Source organism: Pristiophorus japonicus, chromosome 4 (genome assembly GCF_044704955.1).
Source record: "Pristiophorus japonicus isolate sPriJap1 chromosome 4, sPriJap1.hap1, whole genome shotgun sequence".
Lineage (NCBI taxonomy): Eukaryota > Metazoa > Chordata > Chondrichthyes > Pristiophoridae > Pristiophorus > Pristiophorus japonicus.
In genome coordinates, this window is record NC_091980.1 from 113557180 (window position 1) to 113581446 (window position 24267).

Genomic DNA, 24267 nt, shown 5'->3' on the forward strand with positions numbered 1-24267 from the left:
GATTCTTAGAAATCCTACCTGTCTCATGTGGAATCATTGATTTCCGTATGCTGTACCTTCACTAATATTTTGCAGTCGATGCTGAACAGTTTATCTTGCTATTGTAGTAGGTGGCGCCCTCCCCGTTGCCAACACTGAAATAACACTACTGCATCTATTGAAGAATTACATCATGGTACTCTTGATTCCAAGGCTTTCAGTAATAATGGTTTAACTTCAGCAGGAATACTATGTTGAATTCTCCTGCATCCATCCAAGTCTAGTGTCCTCTATCTTCTATTGTTGGTTCCACTTTGGCTACTTCTATGGGTACTCCATTTGAACAAGTAGAGATTTGTCCAACATTGGAATCTGCAGAAGATGTACTCTGGGGCTACCATCTATGATTTAACTAGTACTGAAATCTAGCATTCATGAAAATCCTGGCTAATTTGAATCGAACTGTAGATCCCTTTACTGCTACTAATCACTGGATTTGCTGCACCTGTTTCTCTCCTTCGTATAAAGTTTGGGTTGAACAGCAATCGGTGACTTGGCCTCGAGGATCAAATGTAGGGCAAGTTCATACTTAATGGCCTAGCTATCTCGTGATAATCCAAAACTTGTCATTTCTTAACAGCAGGTCATGATCAGAAAATAACACAATCCTGTGAGGAGATGTTGCCCCCATATATTTATCGCAGCGCATCTGTGCCAAATATTAAAGATCCTTCAACTCGGTCCTTCAAGAACCAACCGACACATGATCTGTCACAATATTAAAATATCCATTTATTGTCATAGAATTTATAGCGCAGAAGGTGACCATTGGTATCTCAGGACTTTCTGGAAAATTAATACTTTAACCAAATCTGAAAAATGACCAATTACACCATGAATTTCCAGTGCCTGTGTAGCTGAGCTTGCACCTGCTTGGTTTCATTGCAAAGGAGGGTTTGAAGGTATGAAACCTAATGACGTGAGATGGTATTTATTTTATTTTTACATTGTGTGAATGTACAGAATGACTAATCAAAACTCATGTAATTTGTGACTGGCCTTGAGCTCAAGGTGAGCAGATTTATGCTTGCGAGACCAGGCTCCCTTCTAGTCCAAGCTGGACTGAATGACCCCTAACATGGTTTTCTGCTGTACATCCAATTTCTTCCCTATTCAGTGACTTGCCAGTATTGATTCTTGGCAGACACCCCTTTGTGCTCATCCAATACGAAAAGGAGTGGGTGTTTGCCGGTTTACCTTGGCTAATTTCCATTGTCTAAAGCACTCTGGTTCAGACACTTCTGAATCTTACCAATTTAAATTTCCTGGCTCTGTTCTGCAAATTTAATTCCTTGAGCACTACATTTAGTAGCATTTTTTTAACACGAATTGCATCAAAATCCTCCCATTTCAGTATTAATAGACTATGATCCTTAAATGCTTTTTAGAAATCTGGTGACTGGTCCTGTTTTTAAACTTGTTTCTTCAAAATTTTTAGATTCAAATACAAGGTGAGATTAATAGTGTAATAAGAACTGAAGGAGGATTACCTGGCCTATAACTTCCTGACTTAACCCTGCTTTCTTTTAAAAAAAAAAAAAAATTACTACATTTTTTTTGTCTTTCCATAGTGTTGGAAAATCAGCTGAGCCTCTAAAATTTTACCCATAACTTCTCTCAGAATCCTTTTGTAAATCAAATTTGTGATTTATCCACCTTTTAAGTTTGAGTGATTTTATTTTGTTCCATTTCTTGAATCATAAACTCCAGTAACTTTTCCAACGCTGCTGGTTCAATGATCCTAATAGCAACCTTTTGGTGACAAAGGTGCAAAGTATGTAGTGGGTATATCTGCTATTCTCTTGCTCCATTCCAAGCATTGCTGTTTTTATTTTGCTATTCTCTTCTTTCACATCTCCCTCTTTGTAGTTTTCCTATATATTCTTGTCCTGGTTTCACTTTTTATATACCCAGTAATGTTAAAATTTTGAACACTCCTTCCTTGGCTGCAATCATCTTTATACCAGCTGATAGTGTGATTAGTCCTGTACGTTTGGAGGGTTTTGAGTAGGGTTAGAACCCTGCATCTTCTGACTCTGAGGCAGGAATGGTACCACAAATCTGAAGGCTCACTCTACCCCCTTTGATGTAAAATAATAAAGAATAACACATACACCTTGTTTTTATTTGTAGGGTGACTACATATACAATTTCAATTCGAAATCTTTAAGCATTTTCAAAGTGACCAGTAATAATAACATGATGTGTGTACCTACCTTTCTCTTGCATGCTGTCTGATCTGTTGTGTTTCCAGCAACTTTTGTTTTCCAGACAAGTAAAACGTGCTAAGTTTACTTGTGTTTAAAAGAAGCAAGAGATTCAGCTGGTAAACTGAAAGTTTGGCATCTGTTAGAAATAACTCTTTATGGCCATCTCTGGTCACTTTATAAAAAAAAAAATCAGGTTTGAGTGCAAACCAATATGGTGGGTATTGTGTTTTAATCAGAGTTTAAGACTGAATATAACACACGAGTTATGCAGCAAACAGCAAAAACATACAACCGTGACAAGTAGCCTATACCAATCCGATCAGACAGATGATTGGCAGGGTTTTTCCTTTTGGAATTTGTCTTCTCTATCTGGTCCCTATCTTCAGGTATACTAATACAAGGCCTAGCCCTGTACCCCTTCATTAATGAGGCCCAAACCAGAGCCGTCTTATTTCAGTCGGTCTTACTTGCTTTATGCCCTCGGAAATTACTCCATTCTGAGATCAGTTTATCTTAACCAAATTCCTGCCATCCTAAGTGTTTCTATACTCATTAACTTTTAATCATCTTCGCAAGCAGTTCTGTTAAGCTAACTCCAATTCCTACTGTAGCATTATAACTTGATAGTAATAATATAGAGCTTAGTTGATTTTAAATTAAAGATACATAAACAAAGTTGAAATGTTAACTTGAAAACAACAGATAATGGCTGACATGGTGCAGAATGCTATAACATCCACTGGAAACAAACATTTGCGCATTCCAAGCATCTATCCAGCCTGAGGAGACTGTCTCCAGCCCCAACACAATCATGTAAACACAGCATTCTTCGCGTCACAGTTTCATTCGCATAACCATATGTTTTTAGGTCTCTTACTCGTTTCCAACACTCAGTTCTTAATGTGAAGGGGAGACCTATCAGAGGTATTCAAAATTGAATGGTTTTGATGGAGCAAGAGAAACTAGAGAAGGCCAGGAGGAGATGTGATTTCAGGTATTTAAAATCCTGAAGGGTTTAGATAGACTAAATAAAGAGAAATAGTTTTCAATGGCTGATGGGTCGATAACCAGAGGGCACAGATTTCAGGTGATTGGCAAAAGAACCAGAGGCGACATGAGGACAAAACCTTTTACGTAACGAGTGGTTGGGATTTGGAATGCACTGACCAATGAGGTGGTGGAAACCGATTCAATAGTAGCCTTCAATGGCTCTATAGTCACTGCAGTTTAGAAGAATGAGGTGATCTCATTTGAAACGTATAAAATTCTTAGAGGGTTTGACATGGTAGATGCTGAGAGGTTATTTCTCCTGGCTGGAGAGTCTAGAACTAGGTGTCATTATCTCCGGATTAGGGTTCAGGCATTTAAACTAAGAAATCTTCACTCGAAGGGTTGCGAATCTTTCAAATTCTCTACCCCAGAGGGGTGTGGCTGCTCATTGAGTATATTCAAAGCCAAGATCGATATATTTTTCGATTCTAGGGGAATCGAGGGATATGGGGATCGGGCAGGAAAGTTGAATTGATGTAGGTCAGCCATGATATTGAATGGCGGAGCAAGCTCAAGGGAGATGAATGGCCTATTTCTATTTCTTGTTATCCCTTTTCTCGTTTTTCTCCTTTGTCTCTCTCAAAGAAAGACTTACGACCACTGGACGTCTCAAAGTGCTTTACAGCCAATTAAGTGCTTTTGGAATGTAGTCACTGTTGTAATGTGGGAAATACGGCAGCCAATTTGCGCACAGCAAGCTCACACGAACAGCAATGTGATGACCAGATAATGTGTTTTAGATGTTGATTGAGGGGTAACTATTGGCCTGGATACTGAGTATAACTCCCCTGCTCTTCAAAATAGTGCCATGGGATCTTTTACGTCCACCTGAGAGCAGACATGGCCTCAGTTTAACCTCATCTGAAAGATAGCATCTTTGACAGTGCAGCACTCCCTCAGCACTGCACTGGAGTGTCAGACTAGATTCATGCAGTTACAGAATATGTGTCGAGAGTATTCTTTCCTTTTTGTTTGTTTGTTCTCCACTGCTGGCAACTAACACTAAGCAAATAATGACCCTGCATATTTGCCATCATTCTGGAAAGATGGGATGTTGGAAATTAGTACATGTAATCAATCTCTCGTTTATTCAGTAGAAAATCACCACCTAAACTGCATTTCTGCTAGTTAATCCATTTCAAATTTAACGCTGGTGCCTTTTTTGAAATGAAACTTTATGATCAATGGTCTACGGATTGTTTACAGATAAGTGGTTTGGACTTGCAACTGCTGTAGAAAATTGTGCTTGAATCATAGAAATTTACAGCATGGAAGGAGGCCATTTCAGCCCATCGTATCGGCGTTGACCGACCAAGAGCTCTCCAGCATAATCCCACTTTCCAGCTCTTGGTCCGTAGCCCTGTAAGTTGCGGCACTTTAAGTGCACATCCAAGTATTTTTTAAACGTGGTGAGGGTTTCTGCTTCTACCACCCTTTTAAACAGCAAGTCCCAGACCCCCACCACCCTTTAGGTGAAGACATTTCCCCTCATATCTCCTCTAAACCTCCCCCCAATTACTTTAAATCTATGACCCCTGGTTGTTGACCCCTTTGCCAAGGGCAACAGGTCCTTCTTATCCACTCTATCCAGGCCCCTCATAATTTTATACACCTCAACAATAAGGTCTCCCCTCAGCCTCCTTTTATTCCAAAGAAAAAAGACCTAACATCTCCAATCTTTTCTCAGTGCAAATTCTCCAGTCCAGGCAACATTCTTGTAAATCTCCTCTGCACCCTTTCCAGTGAAATCATATCTTTCCTGTAATGTGGTGACCAGAACTGCATGCACACAGTACTTCAGCTGTGGCCGAACCAGTGTTTCATACAGTTCAGCTCCTTGCTCTTATATTCCATGCCTTGACTAATAAAGTCAAGTATTCCATATGCCACCTTAACCATCTTATCTACCTGGCCTGCTACCTTCAGGGATCTCTGGCATCGGCACCTGGGAATCCCTGGCCCAAGACCGTCCAAAATGAAGGAATAGTATCCGGGAGGATGCTGAGCACTTTGAGTCTCGTCGCCGAGAGCATGCAGAAATCAAGCACAGACAGCGGAAGGAGCATGCGGCAAACCAGCCTCCCCACCCACCCTTTCCTCCAACCACTGCTCCATCTGTGACAGAGACTGTAATTCCCACATTGGACTGTACAGTCACCTGAGAACTCACTTTTAGAATGGAAACAAGTCTTCCTTGATTCTGAGGGACTGCCTACGATGTCCTGTATGCCACGGTCACTTTGTTCCTCTACACTTTTCAGTGTTATACCATTTAATGTGTATTTCCTTGCCTTGTTAGACCGCCCCAAATGCACTACCTCACACTTTTCCGGATTGAATTCCATTTGCCACTGTTCTGCCCATCTGACCAGTACATTGATATCTTCCTGCAGTCCACAGCTTTCTTCATTATCAACCACACAGCCTATTTTAGTGTAATCTGTAAACTTCTTATTCATACCCCCAACATTTAAGTCCAAGTCATTGATATATACCACAAAAAGCAAGGGACTTGGTACTGAGCCCTGTAGATCCCCACTTGATACAGCCTTCCAGTCACTAACCTCCATCAACCATTACCCTTTGCTTCCTGCCTTTCAGCCAATTTTGCATCCAACTTGCCACTTTACCCTGGATTCTGTGGGCTTTTTCCTGTCTTGACCAGTCTGCCATGTGGGACCTTGTCAAAAGCTTTGCTAAAATCCATATACCCTACATCATACACACTGCCCTCATCGACCCTCCTGGTTACCTCCTCTCAAAATTTAATCAAGTTAGTCAGACACGACCCTCCCTTTAACAAATCCATGCTGACTGTCCCTGATTAATCCATGTCTTTCCAAATGAAGATTTATCTTCTGGATTTTTTCCAATAATTTTCCAACCACTGAGGTTAGGCTGACTGGCCTGTAAATACTCAGTCTATCCCTTTCTCCCTTTTTAAACAAAGGTACAACATTAGCAATCCTCTGGCACCACACCTGTATAAGAACATAAGAATTAGGAACAGGAGTAGGCCATCTAGCCCCTCGAGCCTGCTCCGCCATTTAAAAAGATCATGGCTGATCTGGCCATGGACTCAGCTCCACTTACCCGCCCGCTCCCCATAACCCTTAATTCCCTTATTAGTTTAAAAAATCTATCTGTGATTTGAATACATTCAATGAGCTAGCTTCAACTGCTTCCCTGGGCAGAGAATTCCACAGATTCACAACCCTCGGAGAAGAAATTCCTTCTCAACTCAGTTTTAAATTGGCTCCCCTGTATTTTGAGGCTGTGCCCCCTAGTTCTAGTCTCCCTGACTAGTGGAAATAACCTCTCTGCCTCTATCTTGTCTGTCCCTTTCATTATTTTAAATGTTTCTAATAAGATCACCCCTCATCCTTCTGAACTCCAACGAGTAAAGACCCAGTCTACTCAATCTATCATCATAAGGTAACCCCCTCATCTCCGGAATCAGCCTAGTGAATCGTCTCTATACCCCCTCCAAGGCTAGTATATCCTTCCTTAAGTAAGGTGACCAAAACTGCACGCAGTACTCCAGGTGTGACCACACCAATACCCTGTACAGTTGCAGCAGGACCTTCCTGCTTTTATACTCCATCCCTCTTGCAATGAAGGCCAACATTCCATTCGCCTTCCTGATTACCTGCTGTACATGCAAACTAACTTTTTGGGATTCATGCACAAGGACCCCCAGGTCCCTCTGCACTGCAGCATGTTATAATTTCTCCCCATTCAAATAATAATCCCTTTTACTGTTTTTTTTTCTCCAAGGTGGATGACCTCACATTTTCCGACATTGTATTCCATCCGCCAAACCTTAGCCCATTCGCTTAATCTATCTAAATCTCTTTGCAGCCTCTCTCTGTCCTCCACACAACCCGCTTCCCCACTAATCTTTGTGTCATCTGAAAATTTTGTTACACTACACTCTGTCCCCTCCTCCAGGTCATCTATGTATATTGTAAACAGTTGTGGTCCCAGCACTGATTCCTGTGGCACACCACTAACCCGATTTCCAACCTGAAAAAGACCCATTTATCCCGACTCTGCTTTCTGTTAGCCAGCCAATTCTCTATCCATGCTAATACATTTCCGCTGACTCCGCATACCTTTATCTTCTGCAGTAACCTTTTGTGTGGCACCTTATCTAATGCCTTTTGGAAATCTAAATACACCACATCCATCGGTACACCTCTATCCACCATGCTCGTTATATCCTCAAAGAATTCCAGTAAATTAGTTAAACATGATTTCCCCTTCATGAATCCATGCTGCGTCTGCTTGGTTGCACTATTCCTATCTAGATGTCCTGCTATTTCTTAATAGCTTCAAGCATTTTCCCCACTACAGATGTTAAACTAACCGGCCTATAGTTACCTGCCTTTTGTCTGCCCCCTTTTTTAAACAGAGGCGTTACATTAGCTGCTTTCCAATCCATTGGTACCTCCCCAGAGTCCAGAGAATTTTGGTAGATTATAACGAATGCATCTGCTATAACTTCCGCCATCTCTTTTAATACCCTGGGATGCATTTCATCAGGACCAGGGGACTTGTCTACCTTGAGTCCCATTATCCTGTCCAGCACTACCTCCCTAGTGATAGTGATTGTCTCAAGGTCCTCCCTTCCCACATTCCCGTGACCAGCAATTTTTGGTATGGTTTTTGTGTCTTCCACTGAAGACCGAAGCAAAATAGTTGTTTAAGGTCTCAGCCATTTCCACATTTCCCATTACTAAATCCCCCTTCTCATCTAAAGGACCAACATTTACTTTAGTCACTCTTTTCCTTTTTATATATCGGTAAAAGCTTTTACTATCTCTTTATGTTTTGCGCAAGTTTACTTTCGTAATCTATCTTTCCTTTATTGCTTTCTTAGTCATACTTTGGGAAAATTTTAAACGACAGCAATCTTCTAGTTTTCCCACTAACCTTGGCCACCTTATACGCATTGGTTTTTAATTTGATACTCTCCTTTATTTCCTTGGTTATCGACGGCTGGTTATCCCTTCTCTTACTGCCCTTTTTCACGAATATATTTTTGTTGAGCACTATGAAAGAGCTCCTTAAAAGTCCTCCACTGTTCCTCAATTGTGCCACCGTTTAGTCTATGTTCCCAGTCTACTTTAGCTAACTCTGCCCTCATCCCACTGTAGTCCCCTTTGTTTAAGCATAGTATGCTCGTTTGAGACACTACTTCCTCACCCTCAATCTGTATTACAAATTCAACCATACTGTGATCACTCATTCCGCGAGGATCTTTTACTAGGAGATCGTTTATTATTCCTGTCTCATTACACAGGACCAGATCTAAGATAGCTTGCTCCCTTGTAGGTTCGTAACATACTGTTCTAAGAAACCAGAGAGGACGGGAAAATAAGAGCCTTTGCTATTTCCTCTTGCTTTGCTCAAAAGCCTGGGATGCATTTCATCCGGGCCTGGGGACTTGACCACTTTTGAAGTTGCTAAGCCCCTTAATACTTCCCCTCTCTGTTTATCTCATCTAATATTTCACACTCTTCCTCTCTCATTGCAATGTCTGCATTGCCCCTCTCGTGAAAACAGATGCAAAGTATTCATTAAGAATCATACCCATGTCTTCTGCCTCCATACACAGATTTCCTTTATGGTCTCTAATATGCCCCACTCTTTCTCTAGTTATCCTTTTGATCTTAATGTATTTATAAAACATCTTTGGGATTTCCCTGATTTTAATTGCCAACATTCTTTCATGCTCTCTCTTTGCTTTCCTGATATCTTTTTTAATTGCACCCAAGCACTTCTTGTACTCCTCCTAGAGTTTCTGCAATACCCTGTATTGAGTTTTCGGTATATGTCATAAGCTTCCCTTTTTTTCTTTTTCTTACCCTGTGTGTCCCTTGACCTCCAGTATATGGAATAGCAGAGACATGGATCACTATTTCCTGTGAAATACACATGTTTAAAATTCTCTACTTTCAATGACCATGCTGTTTTATTTGATGTGTTGCATCTGAGATATGGCCATTTTTTAAAGAAATATTTTTTGGGGGGGAAAACCATTTTTATTCAGCATAAATTTGGAACCAGAAAAGGCCTCAAACCACCTTCATCATGTACAGTCCATCCTATTGTAGTATCTACCTTGGGTAGTAAATGGGTGGATAACATTTCAATATAACTACCTTCTGATCTTCCAAAGGTATTGGACAAACCTCCAGAAATCGATTTTGTTCTCTTATTCAAATCCTGACTGGCTTCCCTTCACAGAGCAATTCCCCACTCCCATGCTCCAGCAGCACAGGAATTATTGTATTATGATTATTTGATCATCTTGGTACTTTGGGGGTTTATTTTCAAATGATCTACTTCCCCATTTCCTGTGCAGTGGATTACCAGAAACTTTAAATGGAGATGCATTGAAATACTATATAAGCAAGAGCATCTACCTTTATGCAACACCAGCTGTCTTCGTGAAAGAACGAGGAGTGAAGACTTAAGTTTTTTCATGTATAGAAAAAAAAATGGAATATCTCGTGGTATACATGCACATATCTGAAATTCACTGACTCCTCCAGGAAAAAGAAAAGTTTGCATTTATATTGCAGATTTCACGACTGTAGAACCTCCCAGAATACTTTTCAGCCAATGAAGTACTTTTGAAGTGTAGTCACTTGAAGTGTTGTAATGTAGGAAAAGGATTAGCCAATTTCCATGTATCAAGCTCCTCCAAATGGCAATGTGATGGCCAGATCATTTTTAAAGTTTTAGATGTTGGTTGAGGGATAAATATTGGCCAGGACACCAAGGAGAACTTCCTTATTCTTCGCAGTAGTGCCATGGGATCTTTTACATCTACTTGAAAGCAGGTGGGGCCTTGTTTTAACATCTCATCTGAAAGGTGGCACCTCCAACATTGCAGTACTCCTTCAGGACTGCACTGGGATGTTGAGTGTAGATTTTGTGCTCAAGCACCTGAGTTGCACCACCAGCATTTCATCTATGCTGATGCTTCAGTGCAGGACTGAGTGTGCTGCATTGTCTGATGCATCATCTTCCATTTTCAGGCCATCCTTTCTGCCTGGAGCTCTGTTTGGAAGGACAATGTGTATATTAGTGGGTAGATTTCACAGTTCAGGTGGTTATTAGAATATTTCATGGTCCTTTCATTACACTTTATTCTGATCCCACTATCTCATTGACTGGGTATTGTGTCCTTTAAGAACATCTAATTTGTTGCTGCTGTGAGTGTATTAAGGTTTCCCTGCAGATCAATATGCTTGTATGGTATGGTACTATAATTGTACAGGATAAATAGTTCCTTTGCATATATGTAGAATTCTTGCACCACTAATTATGGAATGAGTATAATGTGTTTTTTTTAATTATTCCCTTAGGAGTTGAATGATTTGGCCCGTGATCCACCAGCACAGTGTTCAGCAGGTCCAGTTGGTGATGACAGTAAGTACATTTTGTAAGTTGGTTAATGAAACTTTTTAAAAACAAATCTTTATTCTCTTTGCAGCAACACTAATATGACTTAAGATTTTTAAAATTCTTTTTGCAGTGTTCCACTGGCAAGCCACAATAATGGGACCGGTAAGTAGATGCTACTACTGTTAACCATAAGGAATGAGGTGGGAAATTGTACAATACTTCTAATTCATTTAAAACGATTTTGTTTTAACAGAATGACAGCCCCTATCAGGGTGGTGTATTTTTCTTGACCATTCACTTCCCCACAGATTACCCCTTTAAACCACCTAAGGCAAGTATACTTGTTTTGTTTGCATTAGGTATCTTTTTAATAATGTGAATGTGGATTTGTGTTGAGTAACTTGTGTATATATCTTGCTAGGTTGCATTTACAACAAGAATCTATCATCCAAATATTAACAGTAATGGCAGCATCTGCCTTGATATTCTACGGTCGCAATGGTCCCCAGCATTAACTATTTCAAAAGGTATTTGGATCTTTTTAGCTAAAAACTTGTACTAACTTAAAAATGAATGTTCTTCAAATCCTAACTTCTGGTCACAAGTAAACTGTTAATATATGTGGCTATAAATACTGTGGCAAATCAAATAACATTCTGCTGTCTTAAATCCTAAATTCATTTCATAGATAAAGCAGATAATTCCTGTTTGTTGCAACAAATGCTTCCTCTGCCAGAGCTAATGAAACATTTCACAGAACAAAGCTGTTACTTGAAGGAGTTTGTTGCTTTGCCCCACATTTTAGTTCAGATTTGCTTCCCAAAATTGCAGCTTGAGAAATACTCCTTTTAATTACCGATGCTATAATATAAAGTCCATCTTTGGATGACCGCTCATGAGACAAACTTCTTGTGTAGCTGAATTAAACTAGAAATGTATTGAGATTCAGCCAATAGTTATCACTACAAGTTATATTGTGGACTCGACCAGTGGTGTATAAAATCAAGTCTGTGGGCCAAATCTGTCCTATGTTGCATTTTTTGATCAATAGTCAGTACTTGCCCAAAAACTTCAAATTAGCATTAAACAAGAATTGCTGTGTTCTTGTTCAGAAGTTAAATTGGCACTTTCACGGGAAATGTATATTTGGCATGGTCAATTGTTGTGATGTCAAGTTGTGTTTGAATTGGTACTCCAGAGCATTTTGCCATTACTGTACTTGCATTCAATCCTATTGTCAGCCAGAATTATTTTTTTTTTTAATCTAGAAATCTGCTACAAATGCAGAAGTTCTTTAGTAGTTATGACTTGGAAGAAATGGTGCTTTATACTAGGGGAAGAAATTATGCTTTTAAGTACTAATGATGCTTGTAGGGTAAGATAACTACTGGAAAGTTACATTGCTGTTAAACAACTTGCTGTAACTGAGCAAGTCAAATTCTAGTACATGGAATTGAGATTTTTACTGCTGTTTTATGGATCACATTATTCCAACTTTTTTCCAATTTTAAAAACAGGCTTGCTGATACCATGCCAACAATTACCTCTGTTGTTTAGTTAGTTCATTGAGGAGACCTAGAGCTATTTTTTTGTGGCAGTAAGTGGAGCTGACTATACTGATGTGATAAAGAACAAGGAGTCTTGCCCACAAAGTCTCCTTTGCATCTTTGACGACTACATATCAGTGCTACTTGCTTATGTATTTACCCTTGTGTTTTCTTTACTGGGAGACATTTTTGCTCAAGACAAACTGGATCAATAGTAGACCCGTAAAAAGGTCCTGAATTTATTGGTAGTGAATGTTGCATTTAAAGGTACTTTGCAAGTGTTTTTTTTTTACTGATGTACAGTTTCTTACCATAGATCATTGATTTATTTTGCGAAGGGAATTGTATACATTTTTGGCAACCAGAGTAGGATTTCTTAGACTGCTGTGCAGAAGCTATTCTCTTGTACTTTATTGCTATATATCCTTTGTAACAGAATAGGGTCCTTTTGATTAGGGTAAGTTATGCTACTGCTGATTGAAAGCTGTAAATATGTAGAATTTAATGTAAACGATGAGGCCTAGTTATTTACATGGAAACATAGAAAATAGATGCAGGAGTAGGCCCTTCGAGCCTCCACCACCATTCGATAAGATCATGGCTAATCATTCCCTCAGTGCCCCTTTCCTGCTTTCTCTCCATACCCCTTGATCCCCTTAGCTGTAAGAACCATATCTAACTCCCTCTTGAATATATCCAATGAACTGGCATCAACAACTCTGCGACAGGGAATTTCACAGGTTAACAACTCTGAGTGAAGAAGTTTCTCCTCATCTCAGTCCTAAATGGCCTACTCCTTATCCAAAGACTGTGTCCCCTGGTTCTGGACTTTCCCAACATCGGGAACAGTCTATTCGCATCTAACCTGTCCCATTCCGTCCCGTCAGAATTTTGTATGTTTCTATGAGATCCCCTCTCATCCTTCTAAACTCCAGTGAATAAAGGCCCAGTTGATCCAGTCTCTCCTCATATATAAAATATATATATTATTAATTATAATATAATATAATATATATATATGTCAGTCCAGCCATCCCAGGAATCAGTCTGGTGAACCTTCGCTGCACTCCCTCAATAGCAAGAATATCCTTCCTCAGATTAGGAGACCAAAACTGAACACAATATTCCAGGTGAGGCTTCACCAAGGCCCTGTACAACTGCAGTAAGACCTCCCTGCTCCTAAACTCAAATCCCCCAGCTATGAAGGCCAACATACCACTTGCCTTCTTTACCACCTGCTGTACCTGTGCCAACTTTCAATGACTGATGAACCATGACACCAGGTCTCGTTTTCCTCTTTTCCTAATCTGCCACCATTCAGATAATCTGTCTTTGTAAATTTTGCCTCCGAAGCGGATAACCTCACATTTATCCACTTTATACTGCATCTGCCGTGCATTTGCCCGCTCACCTAACCTGTCCAAGTCACCCTGCAGCTTCTTGGCACCCCCTCACAGCTCTCACTGCCACCCAGTTTAGTGCCATCTGCAAACTTGGAGATATTACACTCAATTCCTTCATCCAAATCATTGATGTATATTGTAAATAGCTGGGGTCCCAGCACTGAGCCCTGCGGCATTCCACTAGTCACTGCCTGCCATTCTAATAGCCACTAGTATGTAATGGAGATGAAGTAAATGCTACACCAACTGCATCATGTGTAGTCTGGTTGCTTGGAATTCTGGTTTTAAAGATTAGGCCTTTTTAATATTTGGGCGAGACCTCATAGTCCTTTTCAAGAGCTACTGTTTAAATTATTGATGCAAATCACTAGTTTTTTTTTTAATTGTAGCATACAGTTCCTGTTGCCTTTTTCCTTGTATTTGTGATGTCCTGATTCCAGAATCATTCTTGCAGGTGAACATTTGCTCCCTATAAACCAAAATATAACCGTAAGCACACTATCTGGTGTTGGTGTTGTCTGGGTGTTGAACAGAAACCTTCGTTGTATTTTGTTTAATGGATTGAGTATGAGCGATTTTGGAATGCTAGTAGAAGCAGCACTCTGACCACGACTTGAGTTGTGCATTGCACAACACCTTTATTAAATAACAGAACTGTAACAATACACTATACAGTTTGCAGAATTCTACCTACACCATCCATACAAAATAGTGACATTTGCTAATTCTTGTTAATATTGGACCTGGACCATTCTAACACATGTATAAGGTTGCCAACTCTGGATGTATTTTCAAAAATATCTTATTTTTCTAACAAAGGGGAAGTGTTAATGAATAAAATGTGTGCAGTTGCTTTGTCACCACATTACAGGAAAGATGTGATTGCACTGGAAAGGTTGCAGAGGAGAGTTACAAGAATGCTGCTTGGTCTGGAGAATTTTGGCTGAGGAAAGATTGGAGATGCTGTTTTCTTTGGAACAGAGGTGGCTGAGGGGAGACTTGACTGAGATGCATAAAATTATATGGGACCTGGATAGAGTGGATAGGAAGGATCTGTTTCCCTTGGCAGAGGGGTCAACAACCAGGGGACATTGCTATAAAGTAATTGGGTGAAGAAATTTCCTCTCATATATTTCCTCCCAGAGGGTGGTGGGGGTCTGGAACTCAATGCCTGAAATGGTGGTAGAGGCTGAAAGCCTCACCACATTTAAAAAAAAAAACACTTGGTTGTGCACTTAAAGTGCTGTAACCTACATGGCTACGGACCAAGAGCTGGGAAGTGGGATTAGGATGGATAACTCTTGGTCGGCCGGCATGGACAAGATGGGCTGAAATGGCTTTCTTCCCTGTTGTAAATTTCTATGATTCTATAAAAACACTTTTTAAAATGCCGTTCTGATTTTCTCTCTCCCATGTTTGTTGAAATTTCTAGAAGATTAATCTTTAATTCCTGGAGACTAGAGAGTTGACAACCCTAAACATGAGATTTTGTTGTTCGCATGGAGTCTCCAGTTCTTATCTCTGGGCTCAAAAGCACTGAAGAATGTGTAGCTAGGCTGAGACATGCTTTCTGACACCATTTGCATTTTGACTAGGAGCAAAAGAATATCAATCTTTTTGAAAATTAAAGATGCTAATCATAGAACTGAAAACCAAATGTCTGCAGTCACAGGATCTATACCCTGGCATAGATTTCAAGTAATTGGGAGGAGGTATAGAAGGGACATTACTTTACCCAGAGGGTGGTGCGTGGCCTCCCAATCTGCGAGGGAACACCATCGCTGCACATCAGGGCTCTAAGAGGAGCACGCCACTGCAGGGTGCAGCACAAGCTGTCCCAGGAGGGCGACTGGATTGACGTCATCAAAATCCAGGTCGCTGATTGGAGCGTGAGCAGGACCACCGGAGGGGTCCAGGTACGACAGAGGAGCGGGGAGGTCGGGGTGGAGGAGTGGTGAGTCATCATGGCAGAGATGTGGCAGAGGAGTGGGGCGAAATAAAGGCCCAGGAGAGGCGAGGGCCCAGGGGCAGCATGGGCAGTCCACACTGATCTATGGACAGTAGAGTATGTGTGCGCATTAGGCCCATGCAGCAGAGCTTGGTCTCCAGTTGTCTTGGTTAACCCTTGCCACTGGACCAAGACCTAGCTCTGTCAAGCCCGTGTGGTAGCTGGTGTGCAACGACCACACCACGTTAAGAAATCCATGCACCGGCATCTTCCACCCTTCAATCTGTAGTTTGAAACCTCAAATGTCAGTTCCCTCATTGAAACACCTGTGAACTGGTCCCTTTTTGGTGTCAAAGCATGTCATCCTCGACACGAGGAACTGCCGAATACTATACCTTGGCACGTTGACAGATTTCAGTGGCATTACGCTGGAAGTGGCATAAGGTGATCTAGTGAATGTGGAGGCTGGTGGTGTGAAACATGAGGACAAGGGGGACCATATTGTGGTTCTGGGAGAAAGGGGCAGGAAAGGAGTGAGGATAACTGCAGGAAATAGGACCGACCTGGTAGAGGGCCTTAATGACCACAGCGGAGGTGAATCCTCTGTTGAGGAAAAATGTGTGACGTACATATGAGATGACCGCAAATAGCTTTGCCATTAACGGATATGATCAAACCAATTTGGCTTGTCTCACTTTCTCTCTCGGAGTGTGTATGCTGCATTAATGAATTTTGAGCTCTCAAACTTTTAACTAAATCTATAGTTTTGACCCTCAAAGTACCACTTTATTTTTAAATACGATATATACCGCCCCAGGGATCTGCTGGCACTTCATAGAACAGAATTGGACAGTACAGCACAGAAAGGTGATTCGGCCCATTAAGTCTGCCGGTTCTTTCGAAGATAAATCCATTTAGCCCCACTCCACTGCTTTTCCCCCATATCCCTGTGGCTTTTTCTCTTAGTATTTGTCCAATTCCTTTTTTGAAGGCTATGATTGAATCTGTATCTCTGGCAGTGCATTCCAAATCTTAACACTCGCTGTGGTTTTTTTTTTTAATTATTCCTCATGTCGCCTCTGGTTCTTTTGTCAATTGCCTTTAAATCGGTGCCCTCTGATTATCAACCTTCCAGCCATTGGAAACAGTTTCTCTGGTTTCAGAGTTTTAAAAATTCATTATTTTATACCGCTATCTAATCTCTTGGCCTTCTCTGCTCGAAGGAGAACAACTCAGCTTCTCTAGTCTATCCATGTAACTGTAATCCCAAAAAAAAATTCTAGTAGTTTTTTTTCTATATCCTATCCAGAGCATTCAGGTCCTTCTTAAAGTATGGTGCCCAAAATTGGCCATACTACTCCAGCTGGGGTCGAGCTAGTGTTTTTTATAGATATAGTGTAACTTCCTGGCTTTTATACTCTGTCTTGATTTATAAAGCCCAGGATCCCATATGCTTTATTAACTGTTTTGTTAACCTATCCTGCCACCTTCAAAGATTTGTGCACAAACACACGGAGGTCTCTGTTCTTGCACCCCTTTAAAATTGTACTATTTTGCATGTGTTGTCGCACCTCATTCTTCCTACCAAAATGTGTCCCCTCACAATTGTGTTAAATTTCATCCGCATGTCAGCGTATCCCACCAGCCTGTCGATGTCCTCCTGAAGTCTATTACTATCTTCCTCAATGTTGATGACACTTCCAAGTCTCGTGTCATCTGCAAATTTCAAAATTGTACCCTATATACACCCCCCCCCCAGTCCAAGTCTTTTTTAATTCATTCATGGGATGTGGGCGCCACTTGCAAGGTCAGCATTGCTTGCCCATCCCTATTTGCCCTTGAGAAGGTGGTGATGAGCTGCATTCTTGAAACACTGCAGTCCATGAGGTGAAGGTCATCCCACAGTGCGGTTAGGGAGGGAGTTCATGAATTTTCATGCTGACTCCTTTATTAGTCCGTGCTTGCCCAAATGGCTGCTAATTTTCTCCTGGATTACTGTTTCTAAAAGCTTCCCTGCCACTGGCGTTAAACTGACTGGCCTGTAATGTTGTGTATCTGTAAAGCATGCACTCCCATGTTCCGCCACCAGGGTGTACATCCCCTGAAGTCCCAAGGGATCCCAGCATCCCTTGGGAGCACTGTATATAAGTTGGCCCCGAAGACCTGTTCCTCACTCGAGTGTCTTATATTAAAGACTGGAGGTCACTGTTACTTTAACCTCCCTGTGTGCAGTCTCATCTGTTAGGAACATAATAACTGGCGACGAGTATACAAATCCAACGCAAAGATGCAGAAAACTGTGGGCATCCTGGAGAAGTTCTCGAAGGGTGTGGACTGGGAAGCCTATGTCGAATGGCTAGACCAGTACTTTGCAGCCAACGAGCTGGACGGAGAAGGAAGTGCTGCAAAAAGGAGAGTGGCCTCCTCACAGTCTGTGGGGCACCAACGTACAGCCTCATGAAGCTTCTGGCTCCAGTGAAACCCACAGATAAGTCGTATGAGGAGCTGTGTACACTGGTTTGGGAGCATCTTAACCCGAGGGAGAGCGTGCTGATGACGAGGTATTGGTTCTACACGTGCCTATGATCTGAAGGTCAGGAAGTGGCGAGCTACGTTGCCGAGCTAAGGCGATTTGCAGGACAATGAGTTTGATGGCTATCTGAAGCAAATGCTCAGACATTTTTGAACTGGGCATTGGCCACGAGACCATCCTACGAAAACCTTTGACTGTAGAGACACTGACCCTCAGTAAGGCCATTGCAATAGCACAGGCGTTTATGTCCACCAGTGATAACACCAAACAAATCTCTCAGCACACAAGTGCTAGCAATGTTCATAAATTAACTGGAACTATGTTTGCGAGCAGAAATGTACAGGGCAGAAACCACGAGTCTGCAACTGCCAGCAGGCCTCGGGTGACCCAGATGACTCCGAATCCCCAACAAAGGATGAATGCAAGGCAATTTACACCTTGTTGGTATTGTGGAGGCTTCCATTCATGCCGCTTCAAAGGGTATGTTTGCAAGAGCTGTGGAACAATGGGCACCTCCAACGAGCTGCAAGCTCTGCAAAACCTGCTAGTCACCACGTGGCAGAGGAAGATCGGTCCATGGTGGATCAAAGCAATTTCGAGCCAGAGAGGACGCAGATGCTGAAGTACATGGGGCGCACACATTTTCGACAATGTCCACCTATAATGCTAAATGTAAAATTGAATGGCTTACCCGTAGCCATGGAACTGGACATGGCGCTAGCCAATCCATCATGAGTAAAAAGATGTTTGAGAGACTGTGGTGCAGCAAGGCACTCGGACCAGCCCTGAGCCCCATCCACACGAAACTGAGAACGTACACCAAAGAGCTCATCACTGTCCTGGGCAGCGCCATGGTCAAGGTCACCTACGAGGGCATAGTGCACGAACTGCCACTCTGGATTGTCCCGGGCGATGGCCCCCACACTGCTTGGAAGGAGCTGGCTGGGCAAAATCTGCTGGAACTGGGATGACATCCGAGTGCGATCACATGTCGATGAGGCCTCATGTACCCAGGTTCTTAACAAATTTCCTTCCCTTTTTAAGCCAGGCATTGGAAACTTTTCCGGGGCAAAGTGTGATCCACAGAGGCACGACCCATTCATCACAAGCGGTACCTCACATGATGGAGAGAGTGGAAATTGAGCTGGACAGGCTGCAACATGAGGGCATCATCTCCCCGGTGGAATTCAGCGAGTGGGCCAGCCCGATTGTTCCAGTACTCGAGTGATGGCACGGTCAGGATTTGCGGCGATTATAAAGTAACTATTAATCTCTCGCTACAGGACCAATACCTGCTACCTAAGGCAGACAACCTATTTGTGACGCTGGCAGGAGGCAAGATGTTCACCAAGCTCGACCTGACTTCGGCCTACATGACGCAGGAGCTGGAGGAGTCTTTGCAGGGCCTCACCTGCATCAACACACACAAGGGACTGTTCATCTACAACAGATGTCTGTTTGGAATTCGGTCGGCTGCAGCGATCTTCCAGAGAAACATGGAGAGCCTACTCAAGTCAGTACCACGCACAGTGGTTTTTCAGGACGATATATTGGTCACTGGTCGGGACACCGTCGAGCATCTACAAAACCTGGAGGAGGTCCTCCAGCGAATGGATCGTGTAGGGCTGCGGCTGAAGAGGTCGAAATGCGTCTTCATGGCAGAAGTGGAGTTTTTGGGGAGAAAGATCGCGGCGGACGGCATTCGGCCCACAGCCTCTGTCTTGACGTCTATCAGGAACGCGTCCAGGCCATAGAACGTCATGGAGCTGCGGTCGTTCCTGGGACGACTGAACTATTTTGATAACTTCCTTCTGTGGATAAGCACCCTCTTAGAGCCCCTCCATGTGTTATTGCGTAAAGGTGAGAACTGGGTATGGGGAGATAAAAACAAGTAGTTGCTTTTGATAAAGCCATTAACATTTTATGCTCTAACAAGTTGCTTGTATTGTATAACCAGTGTAAAAGACTTGTGCTAGCATGCGATGCGTCATCGTACGGAGTTGGGTGTGTATTACAACAAGCTAATGTGGGGAAGTTGCAACCTATCGCCTATACCTCCAGGAGCTTGTCTAAGGCCGAGAGGGCCGACAGCATGATTGAGAGGCATTAGCGTGCATGTTCAGGGTAAAGAAAATGCATCAGTACCTGTGGCCTCAAATTTGAGCTGGAAAGCGATCACAAGCCCCTCATATCCCTGGTCGCTGAAAACAAGGGGATAAATACTAATGCCTCAGCCCACATATAAAGGTGGGCACTCGCGCTATCAGCGTATAACTATACCATCCGCCACAGGCCAGGCAGAGAGAACTGCGGGTGCTCTGTCGGCTACCATTGCCACCACAGGGGTGGAAATGGCGCAGCCTGCAAACTTGTTGATGGTGGCGCAGCCGGCAGACTTGTTGATGGTCATGGAAGTGTTTGAAAATGATAAATCACCTGTCATGGCCTGCCAGATTAGGACTTGGACCAGCCAAGATCCTCTTCCGACCCTAGTAAATAAACTGTGTACTGCATGGGAGCTGGGCCAGCATCCCTGTTGAAATGCAAGAGCCAATCGAGTCGTTCCAGCGGCAAAAGGACGAGCTGTCCTTTCAGACAGACTGCCTGTTGTGGGGTAACCGCGTAGTGCTACCCAAAGGGCAGGGAGATGTTCATCTCGGATCTCCATAGCACACATCTGGGTATAGTAATGATGAAAGCGATAGCCAGATCCCACGTGTGGTGGCCCGGTGTCGACTCTGACTTAGAGTCCTGTGTATGGCAATGCAGTGTGTGTGCTCAGTTGATCAACGCACCCAGAGCGGCACCATTAAGTTTGTGGTCCTGGCCCTCCAGACCATGATCGAGGATCCATGTCGACTATGCAGGCCCGTTTCTTGGTAAAATGTTCCTGGTGGTGGTGGATGCTTTTTCAAAAAGGATTGAATGTGAAATAATGTCGGGAAGCACCGTCACCGAAAGTCTGAGGGCCATGTTTTCTACCCACAGCCTGCCTGACATACTGGTCAGTGACAACGGGCCATGTTTCACTAGTGCTGAATTTAAAGAATTCATGACCTGCAATGGGATCAAACATGTCACCTCTGCTCAGTTTTAACCAGCCTGCAATGGGTAGGCAGACCGGGCAGTACAAAGCATCAAACAGAGCCTTAAACAAGTCACAGAAGGCTCACTCCAAACCCGCCTGTCCCGAGTACTGCTCAGCTACCGCACGAGACTCCACTCGCTCACAGGGTTGCCCCCGGCTGAGCTGCTCATGAATAGGACACTTAAAACCAGACTCTAGCTGGGTTCACCCCAACCTGCATGATCAGGTCGAGAGCAGGTGGCAGCAACAAAATGTAAACTGGTCGTGCCACTGTGTTACGGGAAATTGATCTGAATGACCGTGTATGTACTAAACTATGGACACAGTCCCAAGTGGATCGTGGGCACGGTGATAGCTAAAAAAGGGAGTAGGGTGTTTGTAGTCAAACTAGACAATGGACAAATTTGCAGAAAGCACCTGGACCAAATGAGGCTGTGGTTCACAGACTGCCCTAAACAACCCAGAGCAGACACCACATTTTTCGAGCCCACACCACACACACAAAGGATCAACGACACCACACCGGACCAGGAAATCGGACCCATCACGCCCAACAGCCCAGCAAGGCCAGGCTCACCCAGTAGCCCTGCAGGGCCAACACCACGCCAGCCCAGCGAGGGCACAGCCAACCCACCAGAACAGACATTTGTACCGAGGCGGTCCCCCAGGGAAAGAAAGGCTCCCGACTGCCTCACCTTGTAAATAGTTTTCACTTTGACTTTGCGGGGGGAGTGATGTTGTGTATCTGTAAAGCATGCACTCTCATGTTCCGCCACCAGAGAGTGCATCCCCTGAAGTCCCAAGGGATCCCAGCATCCCTTGGGAGCACTGTATATAAGTCGGCCCCTAAGGCCTGTTCCTCACTCTGGAGTGTCTTAATAAAGACGGAGGTCACTGTTACTTTAACCTCCCTGCGTGAACTCTCATCTGTGTTCGCAACACACTATTATCCATCTCCCCTTTTTTGAACAGGGGTGTAACATTTGCAAGTCTCCAATCATTTGGCACCTTCCCTGTGTCTAAGGATTTTAAATTTGTTCCTGTGATGTGGACGTTACTGGCAAGGCCAGCATTTTTTCCCACTGTTATCTGCCCTTGAAGGTAGTGGTCAGCCGCTGCCTTGAACCGCTACAATTCTGTGGTGAAGCTACTCCCACAGACCTGTTGGGGAAGGAGTTCCAGGATTTTGACCCAGCGACGATGGAGGAATGGCGATTATATTTCCAAGTCAGAATGGTGCGTGACTTGGAGGTGACTGAGTTCCCATGCGCCTGCTGCCCTTGTCCTTCTAAGTGGTAGAGGTTGTAGGTTTAGGAGGTGCTGCCAAAGAAGCCTTGGTGAGCTGCTGTAGTATATCCTGTAGATGGTACACGCTGCAGCCATGGTGCACCGGTGGTGGATGGGGTGTCAATCAAGTGGGCTGCGTTGTCCTGGATGGTGTCGAGCTTCTTGGAGCTGCATTCATCCAGGGAAGTGGAGAGTATTCTATCATACTCCTGACTTGAAGATGGTGGAAAGGCTTTGGGGAGTCAGGAGGTAAGGCACTCTCTGCCAAATACCCAACCTCTGACCTGCTCTTGTAGCCACAGTATTTGTGCAGCTGGACCAATTATGTTTCTGGTCAGTGGTGGCACCCCCCTGCTACTCTTGCTCCTCCCTTAGGAACTCCTGCAGCGATGTTCTGCAGCTATGATGATTGGCCTCCAACAACCATCTTTCTTTGTGCTTGGCATGACTCCAGCAAGTGGACCGGTTTCCCCTGATTTCCGTTGACTTCAATTTTACTTGGGGCTCCTTAATGCCGCACTCTGTCAAATGCTGCCTTGATGTCAAGGGCAGTTACTCTCACCTGACCTCTGGAATTAGGGTCTTGTCCATGTTTGGATCAAGGCTGTAATGAGGTCTGGAGCCGAGTGGTCTTGGCGAAACCCAAACTGAGCATCGGTGAGCAGGTTATTGGTGAGTAAGTGCTGCTTGATAGCACTGTTGTTACATTCCATTTTGCTGCTGATTGAAGTAGACTGATGGGGCAGTAATTGGTCTGATTGGATTTGTCCTGCTTTTTGTGGGCAGTTTTCCATTGTCTGGTAGATGCCAGTGATACAACTTGGCTGGAGACGTGGCTAGTTTTGGAGCACAAGTCTTCAACACTACAGCTTTTGCTGTAACCAGTGCACTTGGTTGCTTATCATGTGGAGTGAATCAAACTGGTTGAAGGCTGGCTTCTGATGGTGGGGACTTCCAGAGGTGGCAGAAATGGATCACCCACTCTGCACTTCTGGCTGGAGATGGTTGCAAACGCTTCGTGTGGTGGTCTTTGCCTTCCTTTGAGGATGGGGATGTTCATGGAATCTTCTCCCGTTAGTTGTTTAATTGTCCACCACCATTCACGACTGGATGTTGCAGGATTGCAGAGCTTTGATCTGATCTGTTGGCTGTGGAATTGCTTAACGCTATCTATAGCATGCTGTTTAACATGAATGTAATCCTGCGGCATCCCCAGGTTGACACCTCATTTTTCAGTATGCCTGGTGCTGCTCTTTGAACCAGGGTTGGTCCCCTGGCTTGTTGGTACTAGTAGTGAGGGATATACCAGGCCATGAGGTTACAGATTATGGTGGAACACAATTCTGCTGCTGCTGATGGCCCAGTTCTGAGCTGCTGGATCTGTTCTGAATTTATCCACAGTGGTAGTGCCACACAGCATGATTGAGGGTTCCCTCAGTGTGAAGTTTGTCTTCACAAGGACACTGAGGTGGTCACTGCTACCAGTACTGTCATGGGCAGATGCATCTTCGATTGGTAGATTGTTGAGGGCGTGGTCAAGTAGGTTTCTCCCTCGTGTGGTTCTCCCTCCACCTCCCACAGGCCCAGTCTGGCAGCTATGCCCTTCAGGACTCTGTCAGTAATGGTTCTACCGAGCCACTCTTGGTGATGGACATTGAAGTCCCCCACCTAGAGTACATTCTGTGCCCTGGCTACCCTCAGTACTTCCAAGTGGTGTTCAACATGGAGGAATACTGATTCATC

General features: G+C 43.5%; 1 protein-coding gene across 1 annotated transcript in view; it reads left to right on the forward strand.

Annotated features, from left to right (window-relative positions):
* ube2d2 (ubiquitin-conjugating enzyme E2D 2 (UBC4/5 homolog, yeast)) overlaps positions 1-24267 on the forward strand; it is a 55678-nt gene that overhangs the window by 25124 nt on the left and 6287 nt on the right. The window contains exons 2-5 of the mRNA XM_070878502.1: positions 10679-10742; positions 10849-10880; positions 10972-11049; positions 11140-11245. Of these exons, the coding sequence (XP_070734603.1) occupies positions 10679-10742; positions 10849-10880; positions 10972-11049; positions 11140-11245 (280 nt within the window). The remainder of the gene's footprint in view (positions 1-10678; positions 10743-10848; positions 10881-10971; positions 11050-11139; positions 11246-24267) is intronic.